At 40.1% G+C, this 20,896-nt stretch overlaps 1 protein-coding gene across 1 annotated transcript in view; it reads left to right on the top strand.

Annotated features, from left to right (window-relative positions):
* The window catches only part of LOC115125744 (protein Niban 1-like), a 114,468-nt gene extending 94,032 nt beyond the window's left edge, over positions 1-20,436 (top strand). The window contains exons 15-16 of the mRNA XM_065013650.1: positions 17,092-18,401; positions 19,381-20,436. Of these exons, the coding sequence (XP_064869722.1) occupies positions 17,092-18,401; positions 19,381-19,533 (1,463 nt within the window). The 3' untranslated portion in view covers positions 19,534-20,436. The remainder of the gene's footprint in view (positions 1-17,091; positions 18,402-19,380) is intronic.
* Positions 20,437-20,896: the final 460 nt, after the last annotated feature.

Genomic DNA, 20,896 nt, shown 5'->3' with positions numbered 1-20,896 from the left:
TAACTAGTCTAGGGGTTTATATGTCTATGGGGTTGTTAACTTAACTAGTCTAGGGTTTATATGTCTATGGGGTTGTTAACTAGTCTAGGGGTTTATATGTCTATGGGGTTGTTAACTAGTCTAGGTGTTTATATGTCTATGGGGTTGTTAACTAGTCTAGGGGTTTATATCTAGTCTATGGGGTTGTTAACTAGTCTAGGGGTTTATATGTCTAACTAGTCTAGGGTCTATGGGGTTGTTAACTAGTCTAGGGGTTTATATGTCTATGGGGTTGTTAACTAGTCTAGGTGTTTATATGTCTATGGGGTTGTTAACTAGTCTAGGGTTTATATGTCTATGGGGTTGTTAACTAGTCTAGGGTTTATATGTCTATGGGGTTGTTAACTAGTCTAGGGGTTTATATGTCTATGGGGTTGTTAACTAGTCTAGGGGTTTATATGTCTATGGGGTTGTTAACTAGTCTAGGGGTTTATATGTCTATGGGGTTGTTAACTAGTCTAGGGGTTTATATGTCTATGGGGTTGTTAACTAGTCTAGGGTTTATATGTCTATGGGGTTGTTAACTAGTCTAGGGGTTTATATGTCTATGGGGTTGTTAACTAGTCTAGGGGTTTATATGTCTATGGGGTTGTTAACTAGTCTAGGTTTTATATGTCTATGGGGTTGTTAACTAGTCTAGGGGTTTATATGTCTATGGGGTTGTTAACTAGTCTAGGGGTTTATATGTCTATGGGGTTGTTAACTAGTCTAGGGGTTTATATGTCTATGGGGTTGTTAACTAGTCTAGGGTTTTATATGTCTATGGGGTTGTTAACTAGTCTAGGGGTTTATATGTCTATGGGGTTGTTAACTAGTCTAGGGGTTTATATGTCTATGGGGTTGTTAACTAGTCTAGGGGTTTATATGTCTATGGGGTTGTTAACTAGTCTATGTTTATATGTCTATGGGGTTGTTAACTAGTCTAGGGGTTTATATGTCTATGGGGTTGTTAACTAGTCTAGGGGTTTATATGTCTATGGGGTTGTTAACTAGTCTAGGGGTTTATATGTCTATGGGGTTGTTAACTAGTCTAGGGGTTTATATGTCTATGGGGTTGTTAACTAGTCTAGGGGTTTATATGTCTATGGGGTTGTTAACTAGTCTAGGGTTTATATGTCTATGGGGTTGTTAACTAGGGGTTGTTAACTAGTCTAGGTGTTTTGCTAACTAGTCTAGGGTTTATATGTCTATGGGGTTGTTAACTAGTCTAGGGGTTTATATGTCTATGGGGTTGTTAACTAGTCTAGGGGTTTATATGTCTATGGGGTTGTTAACTAGTCTAGGGGTTTATATGTCTATGGGGTTGTTAACTAGTCTAGGGGTTTATATGTCTATGGGGTTGTTAACTAGTCTAGGGGTTTATATGTCTATGGGGTTGTTAACTAGTCTAGGGGTTTATATGTCTATGGGGTTGTTAACTAGTCTAGGTGTTTATATGTCTATGGGGTTGTTAACTAGTCTAGGTGTTTATATGTCTATGGGGTTGTTAACTAGTCTAGGTGTTTATATGTCTATGGGGTTGTTAACTAGTCTAGGTGTTTATATGTCTATGGGGTTGTTAACTAGTCTAGGTGTTTATATGTCTAACTAGGGGTTGTTAACTAGTCTAGGTGTTTATATGTCTATGGGGTTGTTAACTAGTCTAGGTGTTTATATGTCTATGGGGTTGTTAACTAGTCTAGGTGTTTATATGTCTATGGGGTTGTTAACTAGTCTAGGGGTTTATATGTCTATGGGGTTGTTAACTAGTCTAGGTGTTTATATGTCTATGGGGTTGTTAACTAGTCTAGGGGTTTATATGTCTATGGGGTTGTTAACTAGTCTAGGTGTTTATATGTCTATGGGGTTGTTAACTAGTCTAGGTGTTTATATGTCTATGGGGTTGTTAACTAGTCTAGGTGTTTATATGTCTATGGGGTTGTTAACTAGTCTAGGTGTTTATATGTCTATGGGGTTGTTAACTAGTCTAGGTGTTTATATGTCTATGGGGTTGTTAACTAGTCTAGGGGTTTATATGTCTATGGGGTTGTTAACTAGTCTAGGGTTTATATGTCTATGGGGTTGTTAACTAGTCTAGGGGTTTATATGTCTATGGGGTTGTTAACTAGTCTAGGTGTTTATATGTCTATGGGGTTGTTAACTAGTCTAGGGTTTATATGTCTATGGGGTTGTTAACTAGTCTAGGTGTTTATATGTCTATGTCTATGGGTTGTTAACTAGTCTAGGTGTTTATATGTCTATGGGGTTGTTAACTAGTCTAGGTGTTTATATGTCTATGGGGTTGTTAACTAGTCTAGGTGTTTATATGTCTATGGGGTTGTTAACTAGTCTAGGTGTTTATATGTCTATGGGGTTGTTAACTAGTCTAGGGGTTTATATGTCTATGGGGTTGTTAACTAGTCTAGGTGTTTATATGTCTATGGGGTTGTTAACTAGTCTAGGGGTTTATATGTTGTTATGGGGTTGTTAACTAGTCTAGGGGTTTATATGTCTATGGGGTTGTTAACTAGTCTAGGGTTTATATGTCTATGGGGTTGTTAACTAGTCTAGGTGTTTATATGTCTATGGGGTTGTTAACTAGTCTAGGGGTTTATATGTCTATGGGTTGTTAACTAGTCTAGGGTTTATATGTCTATGGGGTTGTTAACTAGTCTAGGGTTTATATGTCTATGGGGTTGTTAACTAGTCTAGGTGTTTATATGTCTATGGGGTTGTTAACTAGTCTAGGGGTTTATATGTCTATGGGGTTGTTAACTAGTCTAGGGGTTTATATGTCTATGGGGTTGTTAACTAGTCTAGGGTTTATATGTCTATGGGGTTGTTAACTAGTCTAGGGGTTTATATGTCTATGGGGTTGTTAACTAGTCTAGGGGTTTATATGTCTATGGGGTTGTTAACTAGTCTAGGGGTTTATATGTCTATGGGGTTGTTAACTAGTCTAGGGGTTTATATGTCTATGGGGTTGTTAACTAGTCTAGGGGTTTATATGTCTATGGGGTTGTTAACTAGTCTAGGGTTTATATGTCTATGGGGTTGTTAACTAGTCTAGGTGTTTATATGTCTATGGGGTTGTTAACTAGTCTAGGGGTTTATATGTCTATGGGGTTGTTAACTAGTCTAGGGGTTTATATGTCTATGGGGTTGTTAACTAGTCTAGGGGTTTATATGTCTATGGGGTTGTTAACTAGTCTAGGGGTTTATATGTCTATGGGGTTGTTAACTAGTCTAGGGTTTATATGTCTATGGGGTTGTTAACTAGTCTAGGGGTTTATATGTCTATGGGGTTGTTAACTAGTCTAGGGTTTATATGTCTATGGGGTTGTTAACTAGTCTAGGTTGTTAACTAGTCTAGTTTATATGTCTATGGGGTTGTTAACTAGTCTAGGGTTTATATGTCTATGGGGTTGTTAACTGTTAGGTGTTTATATGTCTATGTTGTTAACTAGTCTAGTGTTTATATGTCTATGGGGTTGTTAACTAGTCTAGGGTTTATATGTCTATGGGGTTGTTAACTAGTCTAGGGGTTTATATGTCTATGGGGTTGTTAACTAGTCTAGGGTTTATATGTCTATGGGGTTGTTAACTAGTCTAGGGGTTTATATGTCTATGGGGTTGTTAACTAGTCTAGGGGTTTATATGTCTATGGGGTTGTTAACTAGTCTAGGGGTTTATATGTCTATGGGGTTGTTAACTAGTCTAGGGTTTATATGTCTATGGGGTTGTTAACTAGTCTAGGGGTTTATATGTCTATGGGGTTGTTAACTAGTCTAGGGGTTTATATGTCTATGGGGTTGTTAACTAGTCTAGGGGTTTATATGTCTATGGGGTTGTTAACTAGTCTAGGGGTTTATATGTCTATGGGGTTGTTAACTAGTCTAGGGGTTTATATGTCTATGGGGTTGTTAACTAGTCTAGGGGTTTATATGTCTATGGGGTTGTTAACTAGTCTAGGTGTTTATATGTCTATGGGGTTGTTAACTAGTCTAGGTGTTTATATGTCTATGGGGTTGTTAACTAGTCTAGGGGTTTATATGTCTATGGGGTTGTTAACTAGTCTAGGTGTTTATATGTCTATGGGGTTGTTAACTAGTCTAGGTCTAGGGTTTATATGTCTATGGGGTTGTTAACTAGTCTAGGGGTTTATATGTCTATGGGGTTGTTAACTAGTCTAGGGTTTATATGTCTATGGGGTTGTTAACTAGTCTAGGGGTTTATATGTCTATGGGGTTGTTAACTAGTCTAGGTGTTTATATGTCTATGGGGTTGTTAACTAGTCTAGGGGTTTATATGTCTATGGGGTTGTTAACTAGTCTAGGTGTTTATATGTCTATGGGGTTGTTAACTAGTCTAGGTGTTTATATGTCTATGGGGTTGTTAACTAGTCTAGGGGTTTATATGTCTATGGGGTTGTTAACTAGTCTAGGTGTTTATATGTCTATGGGGTTGTTAACTAGTCTAGGGGTTTATATGTCTATGGGGTTGTTAACTAGTCTAGGGGTTTATATGTCTATGGGGTTGTTAACTAGTCTAGGGGTGTCTATGGGGTTGTTAACTAGTCTAGGGGTTTATATGTCTATGGGGTTGTTAACTAGTCTAGGGGTTTATATGTCTATGGGGTTGTTAACTAGTCTAGGGTTTATATGTCTATGGGGTTGTTAACTAGTCTAGGTGTTTATATGTCTATGGGGTTGTTAACTAGTCTAGGGTTTATATGTCTATGGGGTTGTTAACTAGTCTAGGGGTTTATATGTCTATGGGGTTGTTAACTAGTCTAGGGTTTATATGTCTATGGGGTTGTTAACTAGTCTAGGGGTTTATATGTCTATGGGGTTGTTAACTAGTCTAGGGGTTTATATGTCTATGGGGTTGTTAACTAGTCTAGGTGTTTATATGTCTATGGGGTTGTTAACTAGTCTAGGGTTTATATGTCTATGGGGTTGTTAACTAGTCTAGGGGTTTATATGTCTATGGGGTTGTTAACTAGTCTAGGGGTTTATATGTCTATGGGGTTGTTAACTAGTCTAGGGGTTTATATGTCTATGGGGTTAACTAGTTAACTAGTCTAGGTGTTAACTATATGTCTATGGGGTTGTTAACTAGTCTAGGGGTTTATATCTATGTTGTTATGGGGTTGTTAACTAGTCTAGGGGTTTATATGTCTATGGGGTTGTTAACTAGTCTAGGGGTTTATATGTCTATGGGGTTGTTAACTAGTCTAGGGGTTTATATGTCTATGGGGTTGTTAACTAGTCTAGGGTTTATATGTCTATGGGGTTGTTAACTAGTCTAGGGGTTTATATGTCTATGGGGTTGTTAACTAGTCTAGGTGTTTATATGTCTATGGGGTTGTTAACTAGTCTAGGTGTTTATATGTCTATGGGGTTGTTAAACTAGTCTAGGGGTTTATATGTCTATGGGGTTGTTAACTAGTCTAGGGGTTTATATGTCTATGGGGTTGTTAACTAGTCTAGGGGTTTATATGTCTATGGGGTTGTTAACTAGTCTAGGGGTTTATATGTCTATGGGGTTGTTAACTAGTCTAGGGTTTATATGTCTATGGGGTTGTTAACTAGTCTAGGTGTTTATATGTCTATGGGGTTGTTAACTAGTCTAGGTGTTTATATGTCTATGGGGTTGTTAACTAGTCTAGGGGTTTATATGTCTATGGGGTTGTTAACTAGTCTAGGGGTTTAACTAGTATGTTTATATGTCTATGGGGTTGTTAACTAGTCTAGGGGTTTATATGTCTATGGGGTTGTTAACTAGTCTAGGGGTTTATATGTCTATGGGGTTGTTAACTAGTCTAGGGTTTTTGTATGTCTATGGGGTTGTTAACTAGTCTAGGGGTTTATATGTCTATGGGGTTGTTAACTAGTCTAGGGGTTTATATGTCTATGGGGTTGTTAACTAGTCTAGGGTTTATATGTCTATGGGGTTGTTAACTAGTCTAGGGGTTTATATGTCTATGGGGTTGTTAACTAGTCTAGGGGTTTATATGTCTATGGGGTTGTTAACTAGTCTAGGGTTTATATGTCTATGGGGTTGTTAACTAGTCTAGGGGTTTATATGTCTATGGGGTTGTTAACTAGTCTAGGGGTTTATATGTCTATGGGGTTGTTAACTAGTCTAGGGGTTTATATGTCTATGGGGTTGTTAACTAGTCTAGGGGTTTATATGTCTATGGGGTTGTTAACTAGTCTAGGGGTTTATATGTCTATGGGGTTGTTAACTAGTCTAGGGTTTATATGTCTATGGGGTTGTTAACTAGTCTAGGTGTTTAACTATGTCTATGGGGTTGTTAACTAGTCTAGGGTTTATATGTCTATGGGGTTGTTAACTAGTCTAGGGTTTATATGTCTATGGGGTTGTTAACTAGTCTAGGTGTTTATATGTCTATGGGGTTGTTAACTAGTCTAGGGTTTATATGTCTATGGGGTTGTTAACTAGTCTAGGTGTTTATATGTCTATGGGGTTGTTAACTAGTCTAGGGGTTTATATGTCTATGGGGTTGTTAACTAGTCTAGGGGTTTATATGTCTATGGGGTTGTTAACTAGTCTAGGGGTTTATATGTCTATGGGGTTGTTAACTAGTCTAGGGGTTTATATGTCTATGGGGTTGTTAACTAGTCTAGGGTTTATATGTCTTATTAACTAGTCTATGGGTTTATATGTCTATGGGGTTGTTAACTAGTCTAGGGGTTTATATGTCTATGGGGTTGTTAACTAGTCTAGGGGTTTTATATGTCTATGGGGTTGTTAACTAGTCTAGGTGTTTATATGTCTATGGGGTTGTTAACTAGTCTAGGGTTTATATGTCTATGGGGTTGTTAACTAGTCTAGGGGTTTATATGTCTATGGGGTTGTTAACTAGTCTAGGGGTTTATATGTCTATGGGGGGTTGTTAACTAGTCTGGGGTTTATATGTCTATGGGGTTGTTAACTAGTCTAGGGTTTATATGTCTATGGGGTTGTTAACTAGTCTAGGGGTTTATATGTCTATGGGGTTGTTAACTAGTCTAGGGGTTTATATATGTCTATGGGGTTGTTAACTAGTCTAGGGGTTTATATGTCTATGGGGTTGTTAACTAGTCTAGGGGTTTATATGTCTATGGGGTTGTTAACTAGTCTAGGGTTTATATGTCTATGGGGTTGTTAACTAGTCTAGGGGTTTATATGTCTATGGGGTTGTTAACTAGTCTAGGGTTTATATGTCTATGGGGTTGTTAACTAGTCTAGGGGTTTATATGTCTATGGGGTTGTTAACTAGTCTAGGTGTTTATATGTCTATGGGGTTGTTAACTAGTCTAGGGGTTTATATGTCTATGGGGTTGTTAACTAGTCTAGGGGTTTATATGTCTATGGGGTTGTTAACTAGTCTAGGGGTTTATATGTCTATGGGGTTGTTAACTAGTCTAGGTGTTTATATGTCTATGGGGTTGTTAACTAGTCTAGGGGTTTATATGTCTATGGGGTTGTTAACTAGTCTAGGGGTTTATATGTCTATGGGGTTGTTAACTAGTCTAGGGGTTTATATGTCTATGGGGTTGTTAACTAGTCTAGGTGTTTATATGTCTATGGGGTTGTTAACTAGTCTAGGGGTTTATATGTCTATGGGGTTGTTAACTAGTCTAGGGGTTTATATGTCTATGGGGTTGTTAACTAGTCTAGGTGTTTATATGTCTATGGGGTTGTTAACTGGGGGTTTTAACTAGTCTAGGTGTTTATATGTCTATGGGGTTGTTAACTAGTCTAGGGTTTATATGTCTATGGGGTTGTTAACTAGTCTAGGGGTTTATATGTCTATGGGGTTGTTAACTAGTCTAGGTGTTTATATGTCTATGGGGTTGTTAACTAGTCTAGGGGTTTATATGTCTATGGGGTTGTTAACTAGTCTAGGGTTTATATGTCTATGGGGTTGTTAACTAGTCTAGGTGTTTATATGTCTATGGGGTTGTTAACTAGTCTAGGGGTTTATATGTCTATGGGGTTGTTAACTAGTCTAGGGGTTTATATGTCTATGGGGTTGTTAACTAGTCTAGGGGTTTATATGTCTATGGGGTTGTTAACTAGTCTAGGTGTTTATATGTCTATGGGGTTGTTAACTAGTCTAGGGGTTTATATGTCTATGGGGTTGTTAACTAGTCTAGGGGTTTATATGTCTATGGGGTTGTTAACTAGTCTAGGGGTTTATATGTCTATGGGGTTGTTAACTAGTCTAGGGTTTATATGTCTATGGGGTTGTTAACTAGTCTAGGGGTTTATATGTCTATGGGGTTGTTAACTAGTCTAGGTGTTTATATGTCTATGGGGTTGTTAACTAGTTTATATGTCTATGGGGTTGTTAACTAGTCTAGGGGTTTATATGTCTATGGGGTTGTTAACTAGTCTAGGGGTTTATATGTCTATGGGGTTGTTAACTAGTCTAGGGGTTTATATGTCTATGGGGTTGTTAACTAGTCTAGGGTTTATATGTCTATGGGGTTGTTAACTAGTCTAGGGGTTTATATGTCTATGGGGGGGTTTATATGTCTTGTTAACTAGTCTAGGGGTTTATATGTCTATGGGGTTGTTAACTAGTCTAGGTTTTATATTTATATGTCTATGGGGTTGTTAACTAGTCTAGGGGTTTATATGTCTATGGGGTTGTTAACTAGTCTAGGGGTTTATATGTCTATGGGGTTGTTAACTAGTCTAGGGGTTTATATGTCTATGGGGTTGTTAACTAGTCTAGGGGTTTATATGTCTATGGGGTTGTTAACTAGTCTAGGGTTTATATGTCTATGGGGTTGTTAACTAGTCTAGGGTTTATATGTCTATGGGGTTGTTAACTAGTCTAGGGTTTATATGTCTATGGGGTTGTTAACTAGTCTAGGGTTTATATGTCTATGGGGTTGTTAACTAGTCTAGGGGTTTATATGTCTATGGGGTTGTTAACTAGTCTAGGGGTTTATATGTCTATGGGGTTGTTAACTAGTCTAGGTGTTTATATGTCTATGGGGTTGTTAACTAGTCTAGGTGTTTATATGTCTATGGGGTTGTTAACTAGTCTAGGGGTTTATATGTCTATGGGGTTGTTAACTAGTCTAGGGGTTTATATGTCTATGGGGTTGTTAACTAGTCTAGGTGTTTATATGTCTATGGGGTTGTTAACTAGTCTAGGGGTTTATATGTCTATGGGGTTGTTAACTAGTCTAGGTGTTTATATGTCTATGGGGTTGTTAACTAGTCTAGGGGTTTATATGTCTATGGGGTTGTTAACTAGTCTAGGTTTTATATGTCTATGGGGTTGTTAACTAGTCTAGGTGTTTATATGTCTATGGGGTTGTTAACTAGTCTAGGGGTTTATATGTCTATGGGGTTGTTAACTAGTCTAGGGGTTTATATGTCTATGGGGTTGTTAACTAGTCTAGGGTTTATATGTCTATGGGGTTGTTAACTAGTCTAGGGTTTATATGTCTAGGGGTTTATATGTCTATGGGGTTGTTAACTAGTCTAGGGGTTTATATGTCTATGGGGTTGTTAACTAGTCTAGGGGTTTATATGTCTATGGGGTTGTTAACTAGTCTAGGTGTTTATATGTCTATGGGGTTGTTAACTAGTCTAGGGGTTTATATGTCTATGGGGTTGTTAACTAGTCTAGGGGTTTATATGTCTATGGGGTTGTTAACTAGTCTAGGGGTTTATATGTCTATGGGGTTAACTAGTCTAGGGGTTTATATGTCTATGGGGTTGTTAACTAGTCTAGGGGTTTATATGTCTATGGGGTTGTTAACTAGTCTAGGGTTTATATGTCTATGGGGTTGTTAACTAGTCTAGGGTTTATATGTCTATGGGGTTGTTAACTAGTCTAGGTGTTTATATGTCTATGGGGTTGTTAACTAGTCTAGGTGTTTATATGTCTATGGGGTTGTTAACTAGTCTAGGTGTTTATATGTCTATGGGGTTGTTAACTAGTCTAGGGGTTTATATGTCTATGGGGTTGTTAACTAGTCTAGGTGTTTATATGTCTATGGGGTTGTTAACTAGTCTAGGGGTTTATATGTCTATGGGGTTGTTAACTAGTCTAGGGTTTATATGTCTATGGGGTTGTTAACTAGTCTAGGTGTTTATATGTCTATGGGGTTGTTAACTAGTCTAGGGTTTATATGTCTATGGGGTTGTTAACTAGTCTAGGTGTTTATATGTCTATGGGGTTGTTAACTAGTCTAGGGGTTTATATGTCTATGGGGTTGTTAACTAGTCTAGGTGTTTATATGTCTATGGGGTTGTTAACTAGTCTAGGGTTTATATGTCTATGGGGTTGTTAACTAGTCTAGGGGTTTATATGTCTATGGGGTTGTTAACTAGTCTAGGTGTTTATATGTCTATGGGGTTGTTAACTAGTCTAGGGGTTTATATGTCTATGGGGTTGTTAACTAGTCTAGGGGTTTATATGTCTATGGGGTTGTTAACTAGTCTAGGGGTTTATATGTCTATGGGGTTGTTAACTAGTCTAGGGGTTTATATGTCTATGGGGTTGTTAACTAGTCTAGGTGTTTATATGTCTATGGGGTTGTTAACTAGTCTAGGGGTTTATATGTCTATGGGGTTGTTAACTAGTCTAATATGTCTAGTCTTAACTAGTCTAGTTTATATGTCTATGGGGTTGTTAACTAGTCTAGGGGTTTATATGTCTATGGGGTTGTTAACTAGTCTAGGGGTTTATATGTCTATGGGGTTGTTAACTAGTCTAGGGGTTTATATGTCTATGGGGTTGTTAACTAGTCTAGGGTTTATATGTCTATGGGGTTGTTAACTAGTCTAGGGGTTTATATGTCTATGGGGTTGTTAACTAGTCTAGGGGTTTATATGTCTATGGGGTTGTTAACTAGTCTAGGGTTTATATGTCTATGGGGTTGTTAACTAGTCTAGGTGTTTATATGTCTATGGGGTTGTTAACTAGTCTAGGGGTTTATATGTCTATGGGGTTGTTAACTAGTCTAGGGGTTTATATGTCTATGGGGTTGTTAACTAGTCTAGGGGTTTATATGTCTATGGGGTTGTTAACTAGTCTAGGGTTTATATGTCTATGGGGTTGTTAACTAGTCTAGGGGTTTATATGTCTATGGGGTTGTTAACTAGTCTAGGGGTTTATATGTCTATGGGGTTGTTAACTAGTCTAGGGGTTTATATGTCTATGGGGTTGTTAACTAGTCTAGGTGTTTATATGTCTATGGGGTTGTTAACTAGTCTAGGTGTTTATATGTCTATGGGGTTGTTAACTAGTCTAGGGGTTTATATGTCTATGGGGTTGTTAACTAGTCTAGGGGTTTATATGTCTATGGGGTTGTTAACTAGTCTAGGGGTTTATATGTCTATGGGGTTGTTAACTAGTCTAGGGGTTTATATGTCTATGGGGTTGTTAACTAGTCTAGGGGTTTATATGTCTATGGGGTTGTTAACTAGTCTAGGGTTTATATGTCTATGGGGTTGTTAACTAGTCTAGGGGTTTATATGTCTATGGGGTTGTTAACTAGTCTAGGTGTTTATATGTCTATGGGGTTGTTAACTAGTCTAGGGGTTTATATGTCTATGGGGTTGTTAATGTCTAGTCTAGGGTTTATATGTCTATGGGGTTGTTAACTAGTCTAGGGGTTTATATGTCTATGGGGTTGTTAACTAGTCTAGGTGTTTATATGTCTATGGGGTTGTTAACTAGTCTAGGGGTTTATATGTCTATGGGGTTGTTAACTAGTCTAGGGGTTTATATGTCTATGGGGTTGTTAACTAGTCTAGGTGTTTATATGTCTATGGGGTTGTTAACTAGTCTAGGGGTTTATATGTCTATGGGGTTGTTAACTAGTCTAGGTGTTTATATGTCTATGGGGTTGTTAACTAGTCTAGGGGTTTATATGTCTATGGGGTTGTTAACTAGTCTAGGGGTTTATATGTCTATGGGGTTGTTAACTAGTCTAGGGGTTTATATGTCTATGGGGTTGTTAACTAGTCTAGGTGTTTATATGTCTATGGGGTTGTTAACTAGTCTAGGGGTTTATATGTCTATGGGGTTGTTAACTAGTCTAGGGGTTTATATGTCTATGGGGTTGTTAACTAGTCTAGGGGTTTATATGTCTATGGGGTTGTTAACTAGTCTAGGTGTTTATATGTCTATGGGGTTGTTAACTAGTCTAGGTGTTTATATGTCTATGGGGTTGTTAACTAGTCTAGGGGTTTATATGTCTATGGGGTTGTTAACTAGTCTAGGTGTTTATATGTCTATGGGGTTGTTAACTAGTCTAGGTGTTTATATGTCTATGGGGTTGTTAACTAGTCTAGGTCTATGGGGTTTTATATGTCTATGGGGTTGTTAACTAGTCTAGGTGTTTATATGTCTATGGGGTTGTTAACTAGTCTAGGGGTTTATATGTCTATGGGGTTGTTAACTAGTCTAGGGGTTTATATGTCTATGGGGTTGTTAACTAGTCTAGGTGTTTATATGTCTATGGGGTTGTTAACTAGTCTAGGGGTTTATATGTCTATGGGGTTGTTAACTAGTCTAGGTGTTTATATGTCTATGGGGTTGTTAACTAGTCTAGGGGTTTATATGTCTATGGGGTTGTTAACTAGTCTAGGTGTTTATATGTCTATGGGGTTGTTAACTAGTCTAGGGGTTTATATGTCTATGGGGTTGTTAACTAGTCTAGGTGTTTATATGTCTATGGGGTTGTTAACTAGTCTAGGTGTTTATATGTCTATGGGGTTGTTAACTAGTCTAGGGGTTTATATGTCTATGGGGTTGTTAACTAGTCTAGGGGTTTATATGTCTATGGGGTTGTTAACTAGTCTAGGGGTTGTTTATATGTCTATGGGGTTGTTAACTAGTCTAGGTGTTTATATGTCTATGGGGTTGTTAACTAGTCTAGGTGTTTATATGTCTATGGGGTTGTTAACTAGTCTAGGTGTTTATATGTCTATGGGGTTGTTAACTAGTCTAGGGGTTTATATGTCTATGGGGTTGTTAACTAGTCTAGGGGTTTATATGTCTATGGGGTTGTTAACTAGTCTAGGTGTTTATATGTCTATGGGGTTGTTAACTAGTCTAGGGGTTTATATGTCTATGGGGTTGTTAACTAGTCTAGGGGTTTATATGTCTATGGGGTTGTTAACTAGTCTAGGGGTTTATATGTCTATGGGGTTGTTAACTAGTCTAGGGGTTTATATGTCTATGGGGTTGTTAACTAGTCTAGGGGTTTATATGTCTATGGGGTTGTTAACTAGTCTAGGTGTTTATATGTCTATGGGGTTGTTAACTAGTCTAGGGGTTTATATGTCTATGGGGTTGTTAACTAGTCTAGGGGTTTATATGTCTATGGGGTTGTTAACTAGTCTAGGGGTTTATATGTCTATGGGGTTGTTAACTAGTCTAGGGGTTTATATGTCTATGGGGTTGTTAACTAGTCTAGGTGTTTATATGTCTATGGGGTTGTTAACTAGTCTAGGGGTTTATATGTCTATGGGGTTGTTAACTAGTCTAGGGGTTTATATGTCTATGGGGTTGTTAACTAGTCTAGGTGTTTATATGTCTATGGGGTTGTTAACTAGTCTAGGGGTTTATATGTCTATGGGGTTGTTAACTAGTCTAGGGTTTATATGTCTATGGGGTTGTTAACTAGTCTAGGGGTTTATATGTCTATGGGGTTGTTAACTAGTCTAGGGGTTTATATGTCTATGGGGTTGTTAACTAGTCTAGGTGTTTATATGTCTATGGGGTTGTTAACTAGTCTAGGTGTTTATATGTCTATGGGGTTGTTAACTAGTCTAGGGGTTTATATGTCTATGGGGTTGTTAACTAGTCTAGGGGTTTATATGTCTATGGGGTTGTTAACTAGTCTAGGGGTTTATATGTCTATGGGGTTGTTAACTAGTCTAGGTGTTTATATGTCTATGGGGTTGTTAACTAGTCTAGGGGTTTATATGTCTATGGGGTTGTTAACTAGTCTAGGGTTTATATGTCTATGGGGTTGTTAACTAGTCTAGGTGTTTATATGTCTATGGGGTTGTTAACTAGTCTAGGTGTTTATATGTCTATGGGGTTGTTAACTAGTCTAGGGGTTTATATGTCTATGGGGTTGTTAACTAGTCTAGGGGTTTATATGTCTATGGGGTTGTTAACTAGTCTAGGGGTTTATATGTCTATGGGGTTGTTAACTAGTCTAGGTGTTTATATGTCTATGGGGTTGTTAACTAGTCTAGGGGTTTATATGTCTATGGGGTTGTTAACTAGTCTAGGTGTTTATATGTCTATGGGGTTGTTAACTAGTCTAGGTGTTTATATGTCTATGGGGTTGTTAACTAGTCTAGGTGTTTATATGTCTATGGGGTTGTTAACTAGTCTAGGGGTTTATATGTCTATGGGGTTGTTAACTAGTCTAGGTGTTTATATGTCTATGGGGTTGTTAACTAGTCTAGGTGTTTATATGTCTATGGGGTTGTTAACTAGTCTAGGTGTTTATATGTCTATGGGGTTGTTAACTAGTCTAGGGGTTTATATGTCTATGGGGTTGTTAACTAGTCTAGGTGTTTATATGTCTATGGGGTTGTTAACTAGTCTAGGGGTTTATATGTCTATGGGGTTGTTAACTAGTCTAGGTGTTTATATGTCTATGGGGTTGTTAACTAGTCTAGGTGTTTATATGTCTATGGGGTTGTTAACTAGTCTAGGTGTTTATATGTCTATGGGGTTGTTAACTAGTCTAGGTGTTTATATGTCTATGGGGTTGTTAACTAGTCTAGGTGTTTATATGTCTATGGGGTTGTTAACTAGTCTAGGGTTTATATGTCTATGGGGTTGTTAACTAGTCTAGGGTTTATATGTCTATGGGGTTGTTAACTAGTCTAGGGTTTATATGTCTATGGGGTTGTTAACTAGTCTAGGGGTTTATATGTCTATGGGGTTGTTAACTAGTCTAGGTGTTTATATGTCTATGGGGTTGTTAACTAGTCTAGGGTTTATATGTCTATGGGGTTGTTAACTAGTCTAGGTGTTTATATGTCTATGGGGTTGTTAACTAGTCTAGGTGTTTATATGTCTATGGGGTTGTTAACTAGTCTAGGGGTTTATATGTCTATGGGGTTGTTAACTAGTCTAGGGGTTTATATGTCTATGGGGTTGTTAACTAGTCTAGGTGTTTATATGTCTATGGGGTTGTTAACTAGTCTAGGGGTTTATATGTCTATGGGGTTGTTAACTAGTCTAGGGGTTTATATGTCTATGGGGTTGTTAACTAGTCTAGGTGTTTATATGTCTATGGGGTTGTTAACTAGTCTAGGGGTTTATATGTCTATGGGGTTGTTAACTAGTCTAGGGGTTTATATGTCTATGGGGTTGTTAACTAGTCTAGGTGTTTATATGTCTATGGGGTTGTTAACTAGTCTAGGGGTTTATATGTCTATGGGGTTGTTAACTAGTCTAGGGGTTTATATGTCTATGGGGTTGTTAACTAGTCTAGGGTTTATATGTCTATGGGGTTGTTAACTAGTCTAGGGGTTTATATGTCTATGGGGTTGTTAACTAGTCTAGGGGTTTATATGTCTATGGGGTTGTTAACTAGTCTAGGTGTTTATATGTCTATGGGGTTGTTAACTTGTCTGGTTTCAATCAGAGGTTGTTAACTAGTCTGTTTATATATGTCTATGATTGTTAGACCATATTCTAGGTGTTTATATGTCTATGGGGTTGTTAACTAGTCTAGGGTTCATATTCTATGTTTAGTTCCCTGTCTGGTGTTTATATGTCATGGGGTTGTTAACTAGTCTAGGGTTTATATGTTATGTTGTTTAACTAGTCTAGTTTATGTCAGTGTTCAGGGTTCTACTAAAGTCTATGGGGAAGTTAACTATTTTATATGTCTATGGGGTTGTTAACTAGTCCCATTCTACTAAAGTAGCTATAGGAGACAACTACTTATCAACCCAACCCATTCTACTAAAGTATAGGAGACAACCACTTATCAACCCAACCCATTCTACTAAAGTACAACCACTTATCAACCCATTGCATATAAAAATGAACACATTTCACTGTGTTCCCTTTTGGTCTCCCATGTTCTAAAATAAGTTACCAAAAATCCATCCCGTGTCTTTTCTACTGGCAGTAATAGAAGTGTATAGCACCATTACCCCCCTGTATAGCACCATTACCCCCCTGTATAGCACCATTACCCCAACCCATAGCACCATTACCCCCATGTATAGCACCATTACCCCCCTGCATGACACCATTACCCTATTGTATACCCTGTATAGCACCATTACCCCAGTGTATAACAGCATTACCCTCGTGTATACCCTATAGCACCATTACCCTCCTGTATAACATCATTACCATCTTGTATAGCACCATTACCCTCTTGTATACCCTGTATAGCACCATTACTCTCTTGTATAACACCATTACCCTCTTGTATACCCTGTATAGCACCATTACTCTCTTGTATAACACCATTACCCTCTTGTATACCACCATTACTCCTCTTGTATACACCTGTATAGCACCATTACCCTCTTGTATAACATAGCACCATTACCTCTTGTATAACACCATACCCTATAACACCATTACCCTCTTGTATACCCTGTATAGCACCATTACTCTCTTGTATAACACCATTACCCTCTTGTATACCCTGTATAGCACCATTACTCTCTTGTATAACACCATTACCCTCTTGTATAACCTGTATAACACCATTACCCTCTTGTATAACCTGTATAGCACCATTACCCTCTTGTATAGCACCATTACCCTCTTGTATAACCTGTATAACACCATTACCCTCTTGTATAACCTGTATAGCACCATTACCCTCTTGTATAACACCATTACCCTCTTGTATAACCTGTATAACACCATTACCCTCTTGTATAACCTGTATAGCACCATTACCCTCTTGTATAGCACCATTACCCTCTTGTATAACCTGTATGACATAATTGATTGTATGTACTGTATGCTTCTCCTGTATGAACTTAATCAATTCTTTCTCCTCCCTTTCGGTCTCTCATTTTCTCCAGTGGTGAAAGAAGCTGCCAGTCTGAGGAAGAACAACTTGATGGTGGACAGTACTGACCTGCAGAGTGCCAGCCAGAGCAGCCTGACAGACAGTCGCACCCCTCCCCTCTCCGCCCCTGCCAGCCCTGCTAAGATGGCTGTCTCTGGGCTGAGCAGACAGGCCGAGCGGGCACCTTCTCCCCTGGTGCAGAACTCGTCTTCTAGCGCTGGGAGGCTGGAGGTGGAAGGTGGCCCAGTGGTCCCAGATATGGCTGCCCTCACTCCTCCTGTCATTGTCATAACTCCACAAAGTGAGGCTCCAGACCCAGCCCCACTCTCACTCCCAGCCCCAGCACATATACTTACCTATACTGCTAATGTCTCTGTAGCAGAGCCTGATACCCCTTCACCTCTACCTGATACCCCTTCACCTCTACCTGATACCCCTTCACCTCTACCTGATACCCCTTCACCTCTACCTGATACCCCTTCACCTCTACCTGAAATGTCCTCTGCTGAAAGTGATTACCCTGCTGGTGCTGCCTCAACCAAACCTGATGCTTCCTTAGTCAATCATGACACCCCTTTGGCCACAATCACACCTTATGCCGCCTCCCCCCAGCCTCCTCTTCCTGTGGCTGAACCAGCTCCCCAGACACCGGAAGTTACAGACACAGCCAAAGCATCCCAACCACCAGGAACTGAAGACAAACCAGACACAGACAAAGCATCCCAACCACCAGGAAGTGAAGACAAACCAGACACAGACAAAGCCAGAAACAGCCCAGTGAGTGACAGTGTGTCGGTGTGTGTCGAGGCTCTGTCAGCAGTGAGTATGATTCTTCCTGAGGCCACGGTGCTCTCCACTGGTCAGAGACAGAGACAAGCCACAGACAGAGCATTCTACCTGAAAACTCCTGCAGGGGTGAAGGAGGGGGCATCTGTACCTCTCACCGTGGACGAGAAGGAAGAGGAGGAAGAACAGCACATTGGTACAGCCCCATCCAACATTGGTACAGCCCCATCAACTGAACCAGCCTCCCAGACTCAGAAGGACCTTAACCCCACTAAACCAGCCTCCCAGACTCAGATTGACCCTAAACCCACTAAACCAGCCTCCCAGACTCAGAATGACCTTAACCCCACAGGATCAGAGATGCAGCCTGGAGGCAGTGAGGACAGAGCTGCAGTTACCTCCGTCACTAGGGTTACTGTCACTGAGCGCGAGGGTGCCCTGCTTGCATGCAATACCCTGGTCACATCACGAGGGGGTGCTACTACTCCACTCACTGGGCCTGGGCAGGGTGTAGTGGAGGCAGGGGATAGAGGAGAGGCTCTGGGGGGTACAGTGGAGGCAGGAGACAGAGGAGAGGCTCTGGGGGGTGTAGTGGAGGCAGAGGACAGAGGAGAGGCTCTGGGGGGTGTAGTGGAGGCAGGAGACAGAGGAGAGGCTCTGGGGGTGTAGTAGAGGCAGGAGACAGAGGAGAGGCTCTGGGGGTGTAGTGGAGGCAGAGGACAGAGGAGAGGCTCTGGGGGTGTAGTGGAGGCAGAGAACAGAGAAGAGGCTCTGGGGGTGTAGTGGAGGCAGGAGACAGAGGAGAGGCTCTGGGGGTGTAGTGGAGGCAGAGGACAGAGGAGAGGCTCTGGGGGTGTAGTGGAGGCAGAGAACAGAGGAGAGGCTCTGGGGGTGTAGTGGAGGCAGGAGACAGAGGAGAGGCTCTGGGGGGTGTAGTGGAGGCAGAGGACAGAGGAGAGGCTCTGGGGGGTGTAGTGGAGGCAGGAGACAGAGGAGAGGCTCTGGGGGTGTAGTGGAGGCAGGAGACAGAGGAGAGGCTCTGGGGGTGTAGTGGAGGCAGAGAACAGAGGAGAGGCTCTGGGGGTGTAGTGGAGGCAGGAGACAGAGGAGAGGCTCTGGGGGTGTAGTGGAGGCAGAGGACAGAGGAGAGGCTCTGGGGGTGTAGTGGAGGCAGGAGACAGAGGAGAGGCTCTGGGGGTGTAGTGGAGTCAGGAGACAGAGGAGAGGCTCTGGGGGTGTAGTGGAGGCAGAGAACAGAGGAGAGGCTCTGGGGGTGTAGTGGAGGCAGAGGACAGAGGAGAGGCTCTGGGGGTGTAGTGGAGGCAGGAGACAGAGGAGAGGCTCTGGGGGTGTAGTGGAGGCAGAGGACAGAGGAGAGGCTCTGGGGGGTGTAGTGGAGGCAGGAGACAGAGGAGAGGCTCTGGGGGGTGTAGTGGAGGCAGGAGACAGAGGAGAGGCTCTGGGGGGTGTAGTGGAGGCAGAGGACAGAGGAGAGGCTCTGGGGGGTGTAGTGGAGGCTCTGGGGCTACAGTCTAACACAGTGGGGATGGAGGGAGAGGAGGAAGCGGTTCCACTGGGTAGTGTGCAGTCCATCCGTGACTTGGTGATGGAGGTAGTGGAGGTGGAAGGGCTGATACAGAGGTGTCCCCCAGAAAACAGCACTCCCTAGCTGGGGAAAGAACGACTAGGGGGGAGGTGTACCAACAGCAGAGCAATCAACGGTGTTCATTTTGAACCCAATTCAAAATCTATTAACTATTTATATGTCAAATAAATGACTGAAAATGTTTACTCTACAGACTGATAGAAGTTGAGGAGGTAATCATCTCTCTCCTCCAGAGGAGCACACAGACTGGAGAAGAAGGAAAACTGACCAAATAACATAAACGTTAACATCTGATAGCTATACTGGGGCGGCAGGGTAGCCTAGTGGTTAGAGCGTTTAGTAACCGGAAGGTTGCAAGTTCAAACCCCCGAGCTGACAAGGTGACAGACAATGCCCCAAAACTGTTGTACTGTCGTTCTGCCCCTGAACAGGCAGTTAACCCGCTGTTCCTAGGCCGTCATTGAAAATAAGAATTTGTTCTTAAATAAAGGTAAAATAAAATAAAAAAAATTGGTGCAGCAGACGATAATACAACTTTCACTTACATACTCAATTTTATATGGAACAACTTTGCTTTTTGTTGTTGAAATAATTGTCATCTTTTTAATATTTTTTGGGGGGATTGAAATGAGCACCGTCCCTTACATTTTGTTCTGTTGTGCAGTTGGTTTTACCCTGACAACAGAAGTATTTACCGTGACAACAGATGTATTTACCGTGACAACAGATGTATTTACCGTGACAACAGATGTATTTACCGTGACAACAGAAGTATTTACCGTGACAACAGATGTATTTACCGTGACAACAGATGTATTTACCGTGACAACAGAAGTACTGCATTTCTAAGCCATTTTGCTTTGTTCTGTTGGACCTTTTGGAACTATTTAGATCTGAATATATTTAACAGTTAAAATAATGATAAAGGGAGGTGCTTAAATTAATAAAAACATAACAAACACTTAACACATGTTTCTTGTTTTATGTTCACACTGTATTCTTCTGTAAGTATATAAAATATAATACCTTTAGAATTTGCGAGATCTTTTAAAAGATACTGTAGGGGAGACTGGGGTAAGTTCAGCCATTTGTTTTAAGGTTCAGCATCATTCTGTCAAGGGAAATATAGTATTATTTCTAATAAAGATATCTACATATATTTCAGGATGTTGTGTATCTCTGGAAACATTACAGTTTTGAAATCATAGCTTTTCCACAAAGCTGTCTCTTGGCACAACCCGGGTATGGGGTTGTTGAGCCGCGGGACAGGGTAAATTAAGCCGTCTACAAATTTCTGTACTCAATGAAATATTACTACCTTTTTAAAACCATGTCTATCTTTATTTCCCACAATTCAACACAATCACTTTTTCTCTTCTAATATTGTAAGCATCTTTTAACACAGGTTTAACACCTAACAACCCCT

The sequence above is a fragment of the Oncorhynchus nerka genome, linkage group LG9b, assembly GCF_034236695.1.
Source record: "Oncorhynchus nerka isolate Pitt River linkage group LG9b, Oner_Uvic_2.0, whole genome shotgun sequence".
Taxonomy (NCBI): Eukaryota; Metazoa; Chordata; class Actinopteri; order Salmoniformes; family Salmonidae; genus Oncorhynchus; species Oncorhynchus nerka.
Note: the sequence above shows the minus strand (reverse complement) of the source record. Positions and strands in the feature narration are given on the sequence as shown.